Raw genomic sequence first — 14,142 nt, 5'->3', positions numbered from 1 at the left:
CCAGCCATCTTCCAGCCAGAGGACAAGGAGTGGGACAGCTCAGGAAAAGTACTTCTGAGATTGGCTTTGGCTAGATGAGTCACTAAGAGACACACCCCACCCCCACCCAGCCCTACTCAGTTTTATGATGGGTGTCATCCTTCCATCCACCCACCCACCCACCCATTCATCCATCTATGCATCCATCCATCCTTCCATCCACTAATCATCTACCTATCCACCATCCATCCATCCATCCATCCATCCATCCATCCATCATCTACCTACCCATCATCCACTCATCCATCCATCTAGCATCCATCCATCTATCCATCCATCCACCCATCATCCATCCAGGGCAAAGTGGAGCAGCCATGGACCAACTCTGAGCTGGGGTCCAGTCAGGAAAACTGAAAGCAGAATTCCCCCTCTGGGCTTTCTAACCTGAAAATATCCTTTCAGATTGGCTGGCGTTTTATAGTCTCCTTTCAAAACCTGGGAAAGAAGGTAAGTGTCACTGTGGCAGAAATGGGCAGAGAGCAAAATCCAGGTCATCACTAACACATCTATCCAACCACCCAGCCATCTACCCATCCTCTGTCCCTCTAGTTCTCCACCGGCTCACCTATCAGTTACATATCTCTCTCCCATGCCCCTCCTTTCATCTATGTACCCTATCAATCCACCCATCTACCCATCATTCCATTTCTCCATCACAGATCCATCAGTCTATCATCCACCCATCCGTCTATCTACTCAGGATAGTGTTAATCAGGCGACTGGAGTTCTTCTCCTGCATTATCTGTGCCCTGTCACAGGGCACAGATAATATACAGGTAACAGTACACACAAACCTTCACAAGTATGTGAAGCCATGGAACATGCCAGGAAGGTGGTGAAGCAAAGGTATGTGGTTGGAAGTGACCAAGGGTTTCTGCAACCATGCAACCACAGAGGTGAGGTCCGGATAAGTAAAACCACCCAGGTTAAATAGGGAAGCAAAAGTCTTCCAGCAAAGGATAAGACTGAGGACTTTAGGGTGTTGCCAGCACCCTGACAGTGTCACCTGTTGCTGTCAATAGGAGTCAAATGGGACCCAGCTGTGCAACTTTATACCCATCAATGCAAATATCTTTGACTCAGCATGGTATGTAAAATCCTTGAACAAATCAACATGAACTCTATATAAAAATGACTAGTGAGAAACCGGATAGGTTTTTTTGGGTCAAAGTCTTCAAATCCCCTGTGTATTTTTACATACAGCCTCAATGTGGCCTAGCTCCTGTCTCATGGCCACCTGTGGCTGGTTGCCACAGTAACCAACCACATGGGCACAGTCTCACGAGTGCAATTCTCATCACTGAGTTACTGAGGCTCAGGGCCCAGGACAGGGAGACTACCCGAAGCACTCCAGCACCTACACCTGCCCACCGGCTCCCATATGGCTTTTCCTCAGAGGTATCCTTTCACAGCAGAGGTTGAACACCACGGAGATCAAGCCAGGGCCTTTGCCAAGACCAGACATCCAAGGACTAAATGTCTCTGGTTCTCTGGGAGAAAATTAGGCACTGTTTTATTTCTAACAAAAAGAAGGTTCGAAAAATTGATCCAACACCAGCCAGCGTTCATCGGAATTCCTGTTCTATACAATAGAGTCTGGCCTTTCCCTGGGAGCTTTGGATCCAGCACTGTACATCCCTGTGGCACACACACACACACCACGAAAAAGGATGGAACCTCAGCATGCCTTCTTGCCACTGCTGTGGCCCCTTCGAGATGCCCAGAGCTGGATTTCCATCACTGTGAGGGCTCTGCTTTTAAATCTAGAATATTATTATTACTTAGGATGGAACCCAAAGCCTCATGCATGCTGGTAAGGGTTCTATCACTTTGCCACACCCTGCCTCTTTTTATTTTTGACACAAACTAACTACCCACATTTATGCTCTACAACACTGTGGTCTACCAAGGTCAAGTGGAGCCTCTGTAGGGAAAGGAATATAAAACATGGGAATGGAGTTTGAAGAATAACTTGTTTGTGAATAAGAATTAATTAATAATACTTATAATAAACACGGACACAATCACAGTCTCACTGAGAATACCCAGGCTGCCACTGTGCAGGGGTGCTTGCTGGTCTGTGTCTCTATAAGGGCTGAGACATTAGGGCTAGGAGGTGGCTCAGTGGTAGATCATTTGCCTGGCATTAGAGTCCTGGGACCATCCCCAGCCCTGCACACAAAGAAGATGAGAAATGAATAAGAACTGAAGAGGCAACAAAGACTTCTTTGGGCTAACTGGGAATTGTAATGCATGCCTGGGATTGTAGCTATTCAAGAGGCTAAGGCAGGAGGATTGTATGAGCCCAGGAATTGGGCAACACAGCAAGACCATGTCTCAAAACAAAATACACTGAAATGGTGGTTGTGCTGAATCACATCTATGTATTTCCATCAACTCAGGAGACAGGCAAGGTAGAACCACAGTTTTGTGGCTGGCCTACACTACACAGGGAGATATTCTCCATAAAGAAACAAATGATTGCTCTCAGAAGTGTGGGAGTGATGCTGTGAGCCACATTCAGGGGCATCCACTGCCACATGCATATTAGAGTGTTTCTGCACACCTGCACAGACAGTACTGCCTCTGCACACCTATACAGGCAGTATGGCCTACAGGCAGTATGGCCTATGCTAACTACACAGGCAATATGGCCTATGCTAACTACACAGGCAGTATGGCCTATGCTAACTACACAGGCAGTATGGCCTATGCACACCTATACAGGCAGTATGGCCTATGCTAACTACACAGGCAGTATGGCCTATGCTAACTATACAGGCAGTATGGCCTATGCTAACTACACAGGCAGTATGGCCTATGCTAACTATACAGGCAGTATGGCCTATGCTAACCTATACAGGCAGTATGGCCTATGCTAACTACACAGGCAGTATGGCCTATGCTAACTACACAGGCAGTATGGCCTATGCTAACTATACAGGCAGTATGGCCTATGCTAATTATACAGGCAGTATGGCCTATGCTAACTACACAGACAGTATGGCCTATGCTAACTACACAGGCAGTATGGCCTATGCTAACTACACAGGCAGTATGGCCTCTGCTAACTATACAGGCAGTATGGGCTATGCTAACTACACAGGCAATATGGCCTGTGTACACCTCAAATACATAACTGCACCAGTGGGTGATGCATTGATCTTAGATGTCCCAACAGCTAACTGATCAACAACGTGTCAGCTTCATTATGTGCCATGGCACACCAGAACTGTAACCACAAGGTCACCTGTGTGGGTATTCAGATATGGACCCCAAGCACTCAAGAAGCTGGATGACACCAAGTAGACTTGACCATGAGCTACTGAGCTGTTCTTATAAAATGCCTTGTCAAAGTCACTTCCCTTGAGTATCTTCAGTACAGAAATTTCAATAGCTTCCTGCTCTGGCATGTGAGAAATCAACATGATAACTTAGAGAGTGACAACATCTTCCTTCCTTCCTTCCTTCCTTCCTTCCTTCCTTCCTTCCTTTCCTCTTTTTGTTTTTTGAGACAGGGTTTCTCTATGTAGCTTTGGAGCCTGTCCTGGAACTTGTTCTGTAGACCAGGATGGGCTCAAACTCACAGAGATTGGCCCGCCTTTGCCTCCTGAGTGTTGGGATTAAAGACATGCACCGCTGCCACTACTACCCGGTGGTCCATTCTTTCTTTATGTATGTTTTCTCTCAAGATTTGAAGGGCTCTGCACACAGGAAAAAGAGCCAGGGAGACAGGAAGGAAAGGTAAAGTAAGCCCTGAGATAAATAGATCTTCTGTGAGAGGTGACAGGAGAGGAGGATATCTATTGACCCTGAGCTTTCTTCAGGCCCAAGCCAAAGTGGAAATAACCACATTGGTGCTATTAAGTCTATCAGGCAGAATATGATGCTCAGAAGCCCTGAGATTGGCCTATGCTCACACTCCTGTGTGTGCACACGCACTCACCCGGTGTGTGTTGTTGATGACAATCGGGTCAGGGTTCCCATAGTTGGGTGGGTTTGCATAGGGGTCATAGCCAAGCCGAGCCAGCATGGGGGCAATCTGTGCCATGTCCCTCACCACGTCCCCAGGGATGTGGCCAGTCCACTTGGAGAGTGCTTCCAAGTTCACGGGTTTGATGACCTGGTCTGTGGACCGCTCGATCCTGGGGAGAGAGGACAGTCTCATCAGGTTGGGGACATTCCCTGCTCCGTGGCTATGGGGCAGCAGGAACGTTCGACAGCCCTGGCCCCTGGACAGCTCTGCCCCATCATCTGTGAGTGTGTGGCCAGGGCACTGGTCATCATGGAAGCTGCACACATCAAGAAGCAGAACTGTGTGCTTGCTGGTGAAGCAGACGAAGTTTCCTTCAAGTGTGTGTGTGTGTGTGTGTGCGAACGCGCGCATAGGCATATCTATTCATGTGTGTAGTATATGTGGAAGCCAGATGTTGATCTCCCTAATCACTTCCTCACCTGGCTTTTTGGCAGTCTCCCCCCCAACCTCACTGTGCTGTTTAGGGTGGCCAGTGAACCTCCAGGACCTACCATCTACCTTTGGACTCATGTGAGTCCCTTGCAACCACATGTGGTTTTTATTTGGATGCCGGGCAAGCTGAAACTCAGCCATCACACTTGCACAGTGGGCATTTTACATCCCCTGGCCCTCTTTTACACTCCCCTGCCCCTCTTTCATTATTTTCCAATTAATTTACTTATTTATTTTTATTATGTGTGTATGCACATGATGTGTGTATGTGTGTGTATGGTGGGCACTGCCATGATGCACACATGTAAGTCAGAGGACAGCCTTGTGGAGCTGCTTCTCTCTTCCTACCTTTAAGTAGGTTCTGGGGATCAAACTCAGTTTCTAGGCTGACACGTCAAGCCCCTTTACTTACTGAGCCATCTTGCCAGCCTAGTCTGTGTTTTCTTAAAAATAACTTGTTATACTATGATTATCATGAGTAATTTGTCCTTGAAGAAAGAAAACATCAAATCCTAAGGTTAAGGCTGAAAGTCCCTGTGGACATCAGCTTCTTACTGGTGCCTGGGCCTTTGGTGTCGAGTGTGAGCTTTCCTCATATCGTCTGGGCTTTTCCATATCACAAGACTACAGGAAAGAAGAGACCCATCTGGTGCAAGACTCTGCCTTCAATCACCCAATTCCCAAACCTCTCCCCATTACACGGAAGGATGCTAAAACTCAGAGAGGCACAGACACTTGCCTAAAGTAGCACAGCTCAAGAAGGGCAGACTTGATCTGCCGCTTGGAGCCTGGGAGGAGCTGTGGGGCCCCACTCACTTGGACAAGGAGACGCCCCCAGGCTTGCCAATGAGGTCCTCGTGGTGCAGGACTGTGTCACTCCAGGCGATGCCCAGGAAGTCCAGGATGCGTTTGAGTGAGCGTCGGGGGTGCAGCACCAACTGTTCATAGTACACAGGCAGGCATTTGTCCCTGCCCACCTCCATGCACTGTGCATACATCACCTCGATGGCCTTGTTCCACTTAGTAAGACAGTCTCGGTAGCTACTGAGGTCAAAGCCTGCAATGGTGACCTTTCGAGTGATCATGGAGTGCACGGAGGCCCTGCCGTCGCGCACCATTAGCAGGAATTTGGAGTTGGGGAACAGGCGTGCCAGGTAGACGGAGGACTTGAGTGTGAAGGGGTCCTTGTTACACAGCACACGTGCTGGCTCGCCATGCTTGGCAATCACCTCCAGGATGAAGGCTTGCATGGCAGCGTCCAGCACCTCATCCGTCACACCTGCCTCGTCCAGTCGCAGCTTCTCCCGGCCAGACTTTGACCAGGCCTGCCGCATGGCCAGCACACGAGGGATGATGCGTGTCTCCTCCCCACAGCGTACTTCAGGGTGCGCATCCAGCATGGCACGCATGAGGGTGGTGCCACTGCGAGGTACGCCACCCACAAAGATGAGCGGCATGGCCTTGCCGTAGCGATACTCCACCTGGTCGGCACCAAGCATCACCAGTTCCTCCTGCTCTGGCCGCATCCTCCGTGCGCTTCGCTTGCCCCCAAGCACCGCCCGGCACTCCAACACTTGCTGTCCAAGCTGCAGAGCCAGCAACAGGGCCAGTGTGCAGCCAGCAGCCAGCAACACCTTGCGCACCGACAGGCGCATGCCCAGCCAGGGGCCCAGGCCCAGGCAGGGGGCCCGCCTCATCGACGGGTCAGAAGGTCTACCTGGTGTGCATCTGTGGAGAGAGGGATGGTGTCAGCAGCCCCATCAGGACACAAAATAGACGCTGGGTTGAACAAGCTCAGTGACATGTAGGTAAAAGCATCTATCTGGTGCTTCCCCCTGCCCCACCCCTGGGACTACTGTGGCCTCAAATGCCTCAAGTGGACAGTAAGACTCAATCCTCCACCACCATGGCTGTGGTGCCTTGGTCAGTCAATTAGCTGGCCAATTGATAACGAAGGGCAGAGATGGTGGTTATTATTAAAATGCTGGAAACACCAGCACAAGCTTGTACGCCACCTACTTAGAAGGCTGAGGCAGGAGTATTCCAAATTCAAGCTTGCCTGTATCAAAAATAAAAAGTAGGGCTTCATGCAGGGAGCCATGGAGTTGGCCTGGCTACCTTGAGAGGCATGCATCATACACAGGTTTTTCACGTCCATGGCTCCTGGGGCACAGCTTGCCTTACAGTTCCTGAGAAACCGAGGCAGTGGAGTGTTCAGGTCACCTTGTGATTCTCTCTGTATGTTCCCTTAGTAGTCAAGGAAGCATGGAAGCTTGACAGGACAATTGGTCTTAGACATTAATCTTGTGTACCCTGTGCCGCTTACATCACTGTATCCTGGCAACCACAACTGTATTGATCTTGGCAATTGCCACTATATTCTGCTTCTGATACCGGTATAAAAAGTCTGGTTGCACTCAATAAAATTGTCACCACCTGCTGTGGTCCCTCCAACCCATCCTAGTTTAATTTCTTGACAGCCATATCAGGTAACCTTGGTCCAGGAAGAAAGTAGCTCTGTGTAGAGGGCCTGCCTAGCATGCCCAGAGCCCTGGCCTTGATCCCCCCAGAACCACATAAACCAGGTGTGGTGGCTAATGCTTGTGGGAGGTAAAGGTAAAAAGATCAGGAATTTGAGGCCAGCCTGATATACAGGAGATCCTGTCTTGGAAAACAAAACAAAACAAAACAAAAACTACAAAAACAAAAAACAAATACCATAACCCACAGATCTGGCTGATTCCTGCAGTGTGCACAGGGGCCTATGTCCTCAGCTCCCTGCACAGGCCTGGCTCATCAATGCTCAGTTAACAACATTGTAATGAGTGCCTGAATGACCAGGGCCTGGCACAGAGAAGGAAACGGACGTTAGGAGAGACACCCACAGTTACCCAACAAGGGTCCTGACTGGCCTGCCCTGTACGGCATGGCAGGGGACACTCTACTTCAACAATGTCCTTCCCTTTATTTGCATTTTGGACATGCTCACCAAGTTGGCACTAAAGTCTATGTACTAAGCCCAGGGCTGGGAAGACTGAAGACAGGCAGCCAGGACAGCGGCCTTTGTGGCACAGGTCCTAGTGAAGAAGTGGGGAGCTCACAGGGGATATGCATGGTGTGACAATGAACTAGATGCTGCTAGAGGGACCCAGCGGGGAGGAAGTGGCATCCCAGCCGGGGGCTAGAGAGGGCTGCTGAGGCTAGAGGGAAGGGAACAGAATGAGGACAGTGCAAACGGCCAGACCAAGTCCAAGGGTGGCTCCAGGGCACTGGCTGGGCTCTAATGCTGGAGGCTAAAGGCCAGCAGGGGGAGCGGGGATGAGGGACACAGGACTGCCTGGAGCACTAATGGTAACAATCTGCCCTCTCCAGGCCTTGCTGACCAGAGGGTAGGAATCCAGCAGTGCTTTGTTCAGATGGGGGCTTCCCATGAAAAGCAGAGCCAACTACTCTCAGCCCCTGCCCAGATCACTGCCAACACTCAGGATCCACATCTGGAGGCCAGCACAGACAGTGAGTAGATGTTCTGCCCATCTCAGGCCACTTCTCCTGTTCTCTACCTTGCCTGCCCCTTGAGCCTCTTCCTGGAATCAGCTGGATGGGCCCAGATTTACCCAGTTCTATCACTTTCAACTTAGCTAGCACTGTGGGCTCACACTGGGAGATGATTGCCCCCCCCCCTCCAGAAGAGCAGCAAAATCCTGGGGCAGCTGGGTCTCAAGCTGAGGTCTAAACAACAGGGAGAACTGGAAGGTGGCAGGCATGGAAAGGTGTTCCTGGAAGCCGGAGCAGCCACTAAGAAAGCACAGGGAGACAGAACCCTGAGTGACCAGGGGCTCCAAGTGGCTCAGCACACACAGGAGTGTCTAGGGAGGTGAGCAGAAATGTGACATCAGATTTTAGACATGAGGCTTGACAAAAACCATCAAAGGACCAGGTTCTGAGATGGGCCAGCCTACCCACAGGGGCATAGCAAGTGAAAACTGGACATAAGTTGAGGAAGCAGTCTTAAGCTTGAAGGCCAACATGCTGAGGCTGGAGTTTCTGGTGGCCACCATCTGTCCCGTAGTCAAACTAGGGATGGTCCCCTGCAAGGTTGGAAAGTGCCTGCCAAGGCAGATAAACCTTGCCCAGAGCCAGCAACATGGGCATCAGATCACAGCAGGGGCCTCACACTGGTAAAACAGCTAACTCACTCACTGCTGCCAATGCGGGGGCTGCTCCCTGCTTCAATTCTGGATCCATGATGGGCAAGACTAATTCCAAAGCACTTTTAGGGGACAGAGCAGGTTGGCTTAAGACACAAAGACACTCAGATATCTAAGGATGCCTCAAGTGTTTCACAAAGTTCACCTAGTGGACCTGAGATCCAAACTCTGCCGCTTGCAATTGACTGTTGTGCCAAGGAAGCCACTAACCACACCTTAGCTGGAATTAGAACCACTGCTCTTTAGGGGTGAAAAGGTGGTGTGTGTGTGTGTGGGGGGGGGTGCTTTAACTGAAGGTTGCTTGCAGAAAGGGGCAGTACAGTGTACAGATGTGTGCACATGCATGTGTGTGCCTGTGGTTGGTGACTGACAAAGTAACCTTGGAGGAAAAGGGAACACAGGACAGCAAAAGTTTATTGTGCAACCAGATTGCCCCCAACAAGCCATTCACGTGTTTCAAAATCCAAAGTCTAGAAAACATCCTCCCTGTGTTTTGTTTTTATAATTCTTGGATGTTCAGAGCCGCACAGCCAGGACTATAGGCCTGACCGAGGTCAAGGTCATGCTTGTCCAGAAGAAAACAATGGTTTCTTAGGCAGGTGGGATGAGCCAGAGGGCAGCTCTGAGGAGCCACTGCTGTCCCAGCAGTAAAAACAGCAGGCAGGAGTTCTGCAGAACTGGGTTCAAATCCCCCTCTGCAACTTGTTGGTTTGCAACACAGACAAGAGGCTTTCCCCTCCAGCCAAGGGGAGCATTGGCGATCATTCCCAACATGAACATTGGACGGAGCCTGCAGGAGGCACTCAGCAAGCACTGCCCAGGCTGGCCTATACTGCACAGTGCACCTGCAGTTTCCTGAGTACTGACTGGCATTCCTGGTGTGTACCAGGCTCGACTCTTTCTGTGCTTTAACCAACCAACTGGGCAGAGAGCTTCCAGGACTGATGCTGGCAAGGACACTGAGGCATTTATGCTAAGGGCTTGTCAGGACAGTAGGGGGTCTCTGGGTGGACTCACCTCCCCAGGGCTCCCTCATTTCCAAGCACCAGTCCTCGGGCTTGCTCAGCACAGCTTCCTGTCCCCACAGTCCTATAGAGCAATAAAAAGCTGTGTCAGTAGTGGGCTGAGGCAGAGGGGCTTATGGGCTGGAGGCACCGGACAATGGCTTTTAGGAGAGAAAACTTTGCAGACCTTTGCTACGGTGGGGAGTCACCTGGTCCTTTAGGACAGAAGTTCTCAGCCTGTGGGTCATCACCCCTTTGGCAAACCTCTATCTCCAAAAATACCAACATAATGATTCATAGCAGTAGCAAAATTCTAGTTATAAAGTAGCAACAAAAGTAAGATTATGGTTGGGGGTCACCACAACATGAGGAACTGTATTAAAGGGTCACAGCATTAAGGGAGGTTGAGAGACACTGCTCTAGGGAGTTCAGTGGCTCGGTTCACAGGTTCACTGCTGACTCAGGAAGCCGGAGTCCCTCCCAGTCTCTTCCATCCTATCAGCCCTGAACATCAGGAAAGCCAAACAACACAACAGCCTGCCTGTCACCGCCCAGGGAATCCTGGGAGCGCTTCACCAGGCTGTGCACTGTGCAGCTCCAAAGGGTGCCATATAGTCCAGTAACGCCCAGCCTCCACCACCCAAGACTTACTTGGTGCCTGTGTAAGTGCACAATATGTCCTGAAGCCCCACAGAGGAGAGTAGAATTTCTCTAACCGGCTAACCCAAGAATGAACTGAACATGTTTCCCGTCTTGGTCTGTGAGATTTCATAACTCAGCTCCCAGCAAGTGAGGCTACATTAGCAGATATGCTGCGTTCCTATGGCTTTACCATCACGCAATTCCCACTTCCCCTCATCCAAGAGAAGGTGTTCCTGTCACTGGGGAGGGCAGAGTTAATAGACACAGCTAACATTCCACATCCCTCCTTGGTCCTGTCTCAGATGCTGGGGTATGGATGGTACAGAATGTGGCTCTAGACATGGAGAGTGTCGGATCTTGGAGTTCAGAGAGCCAGTTTCCCTAGTCTGTAAACAGGGGCTGCTGGGAAGCTCCAGCCAGACAGAAGGACCTGGAACACCAGCAGTGACTGTCCGTTTGTGCCACAATGGGAAGGAATGGCTGCCTGTATCTCAATCCTCCATCTCCAGAGAGTTCACCCACTCCTCACCCTTTTTCATTTATTTTGTCTGTCCTTTCTGTTCTCTGGAAATCCAGCCCTGCTAATACAATGAGGCCCCATTGGAGAAGGGATCCCACCTTGTCCTACACTGCAAGATGCTCTGGCCTGGGACTCCTGGGCGTCGTGGCAGACTTCCCCCTGGGGAGAAACCAAGCGATCCAGGGAGGGCACTAGGGGCTTCCAAAAACAACCTGGCTGCTCTCAGGAGATTCCTGAAGTGCTGAGTATGCCCAGGCTTGCCAACCCCACAGCTGGCACCAGCTAAATCCAAAGAACATAGGCTCATGAGAGCCATGGACAAGCTGATGAGTGGTCTATCTCAGAGCAGGGTGCCCAATGCACTGCTTGGAGTCTAGAAGACATGTGATTTCAAATTCAGCCAAACCGAATAAAATGCAAAATTCATTTTGATTTACAATGGTCATATGGCAAAGGCTCAGAAGCTACTGGAGCCGGTGGGGACTATCATACTGGATAGCCGCTACCTAGATCAAGGTGACAAATGACAGCCAGCCTCAGTGGTCCAGGGAGTGGGGGATGCTGAGGGCATCCAGGGATTGTGAGTCTTTCTAGTTGTGTGCCAGACACAGGAATGGTTCGGGCTGCCTGCACTCAGACCCAGCTGTGAGATCCTGGCCTCTCAATGCCTAACCCCTCTGAGCTCCTCTGGTTATTATTACACTCAACTTGAAACTGCAGTGCAAACACAGAGCAGCCTTGTGGACCACGGGAAGGGGCTGTCAGTGAAGCTGTGCAAGGGCATTGGCCCAAAGCAACTGCTGCCTGTGGCTGGTGCCATGAGGTGGGGTTTGTTCTCATTTGTTAGCAGAAGAGGTTGTGGCCCTACAAGCCACACGATGAGTAGAAACCACACAGCTAAGGAAACGGAAAAGTCAGTTTCCAAATTCAGCTTTGTCCTTCAATGCGGACCCGCCCCGGTGTCATGCAGTTCTCAAAATGGGCCATTAGAGAATGGAGGCCTCACACCAGCTCTTAGCTCATCCCCGAGCTGCCCTAAGGCCATGGGAAGGGAAGAGGGAAGTAAGTGAGGAGGGATCTGAGGGAACCACCTGATACAGACAGACATTTGTTTCCTGGGCACCTACTGTGTGACTGCATGGCTCACATTAGCGGGATTCAGAGAGACAGAAGACAGAGGTGGAGGGTCAGGTTGTCCTCAGCTACATAGTGAGTTCAGGGCCAGCCTGGGCTACACGAGAGTCTGTCTCTAACAAAAGCAAATGAAAGACACAGCACAGGTGCCAAGTGCAGAAACACCCAGTTTGAGGTGCAGGCGCCCATAGGAGAGGAAAGGAACCAGCATTTTGGCTTAAACCCATCTATACTTTCTTCTTCTCTTTCTTTTTCTCCTTCCTCCCTTCCTTCTCTCCCTCCCTCCCTCCTTCCTTCCTTCCTTCCCTCCCTTCCCTTCCCTTCCCTTCTTGAAAGACAGGGTTTTTTCTCTGTGTAACAGCTCTCGCTGTCCTGGAACTCACTTTGTAGACCATGCTGGCCTTGAACTCACAGAGATTGCCCTGCCTCTGCCTCCCAAGTGCTAGGATGAAAGGCATGCGCCACCACCACCTGGCCCCATTTGTATTTTCTTAACTGACCTTTCTCCATTTTCAACAGATCAAAAGGTTCCCAAGAAGAAGGGAGCTGTGAGAAGAGAGAGGGTTCTAACAGCACACGGGTTAGCTGCAGAAGCAGCTACTGGGCTTACAAAGTGGCCCTGGATGAGCGCCACGGCCCCTATCCACACACTCAGACCTGCTGTGTGGTCCTGCCCCCGGGAAACAGCTCTCAAACTACCCACTTCCAGGCAGCAATGCCATCTCACTCCTGCACCACTCTATTCTCCTATAAATGGCTGCGGTGGATGGAAGGGGGTGACCCTAGGTATCAGAGACCATGACACATGCTGAAGGGGAGCCACCCAAGAGAGCCAGCAGTGAGGATAGGAAAAGCATCTCAGGCCATGGCTGCTGTGGAGCCTGGGGAACATGCAGGGTAGCAGCGGAGAGGAGGGCATGCAGGGTGGTACAGAGAAAGGTACTGCCGGGTAACACAGGCGAGGAGGCACACAGTGTGGCATGGAGGAGGCAGAGGGGGTATACACCACTAGAGACTCCAGAGCTACTGCTTCCTTCATTCAGTGTCACTCGTCTATCCCCATGACTCTCCTTTATAAACAACCTCCTACAAAGTTTCCAACCCGTGTAGCATCCAGGGTCACACAACTGGAAGCCATCTGTCTTTTCAGAGCCCAGGGTCTTGCCTCTGACTTGATCTGTTAATTTTTACCTGGAGTGATGGAGGCTGGACCTTAATGCCTCCTCTGCCTCCCTGTTGGAGGCCCAGACTAGCAAGCACCCTTTGATGCTCCAGCTGGGGGTGGGGAGCAGTTAGGGGTGAGGAATAATGAGTCCAATTTTCCCAGGGCTTCTCCACCCAAAGACTGGCAGTCCTGGGTTGGTCTGAGCCAGCTCTCTGTGAGGGACACGGATGTCTGGAACAAAGCGAGTCAATGGACCACACAGCTTTGGACGGGGCTGGCATAGTCATCACCACTGCTACCCAGTACATCAAGACCAGGAAGCAATGGAGTCAGGCACAGTCCTGCTATGTGGGGCCAACAGTGGCATCCTGTCCTGCATACTCCCCAGCCCCAGCTTCTGTGTACAACACAGAGAGTTCACAAGCCACTTCGGTGAAGCCCTCTGAAGGTCAGATGTGCTCTGACTCAGCACAAAAGTCCACATAGGCGCCACACTCGAGACTGTAGGTGGCTGTGTTCCAATTGGGTACTTCACAGAGCCATGCGGCAAATGGGCCTGGTTCTTATGGCTTGGTGGGCCGGGTCCCAGTGCAACAACAGCACAGTGCCGCATGGGCAAGCATGCAAGGCCAGACTTCAAGGACCTAGGGCAAGGCCAAAATGTGTCTGGTTCTCAGGAAGGCCAGTGGGAGGACTCGGATGGCCAGCTTTGCAGAGGAGGAAAATGCATAATTCTAGAATGTATCTAATATTTCATAAAACCCACAGATCCTGTTCAGGGAGCACACTACCTCCTGTTCAGAACCCAGCAAGGTCTAATGAAAGACCCACACACAGCTGGAGGTTAGTCTGTCGGTTTTACTCTGTTGTCTTTGAGGCGGAGACTTGTGACGTGGCCTGGAGCTCCAGGTTCCCCCTCACACAGCTCATTGGTGTGTACCACTTTGTCCAGATGGGTCTGT

The 14,142-nt window shown here is 50.9% G+C and overlaps 1 protein-coding gene across 3 annotated transcripts in view; it reads right to left on the bottom strand.

The window, feature by feature from the left end:
* The window catches only part of Tpst2 (tyrosylprotein sulfotransferase 2), a 36,114-nt gene that overhangs the window by 3,262 nt on the left and 18,710 nt on the right, over positions 1-14,142 (bottom strand). The window contains exons 2-5 of one of the 3 annotated variants that reach the window (XM_027415936.2): positions 9,733-9,804; positions 5,324-6,235; positions 3,986-4,184; positions 424-474 (exon numbers count right to left, since the gene is read on the bottom strand). In XM_027415936.2, coding sequence (XP_027271737.1) covers positions 424-474; positions 3,986-4,184; positions 5,324-6,204 — 1,131 coding nt within the window. In that variant the 5' untranslated portion in view covers positions 6,205-6,235; positions 9,733-9,804. The remainder of the gene's footprint in view (positions 1-423; positions 475-3,985; positions 4,185-5,323; positions 6,236-9,732; positions 9,805-14,142) is intronic. The other 2 variants (XM_027415938.2, XM_027415937.2) reach the window with 2 other exon arrangements.

Source organism: Cricetulus griseus, chromosome 4 (assembly GCF_003668045.3).
Source record: "Cricetulus griseus strain 17A/GY chromosome 4, alternate assembly CriGri-PICRH-1.0, whole genome shotgun sequence".
In the NCBI taxonomy this organism is placed as follows: domain Eukaryota; kingdom Metazoa; phylum Chordata; class Mammalia; order Rodentia; family Cricetidae; genus Cricetulus; species Cricetulus griseus.
The sequence above is the reverse complement of the archived record's forward strand: the minus strand, read 5'-3'. Positions and strand labels throughout refer to the sequence as shown.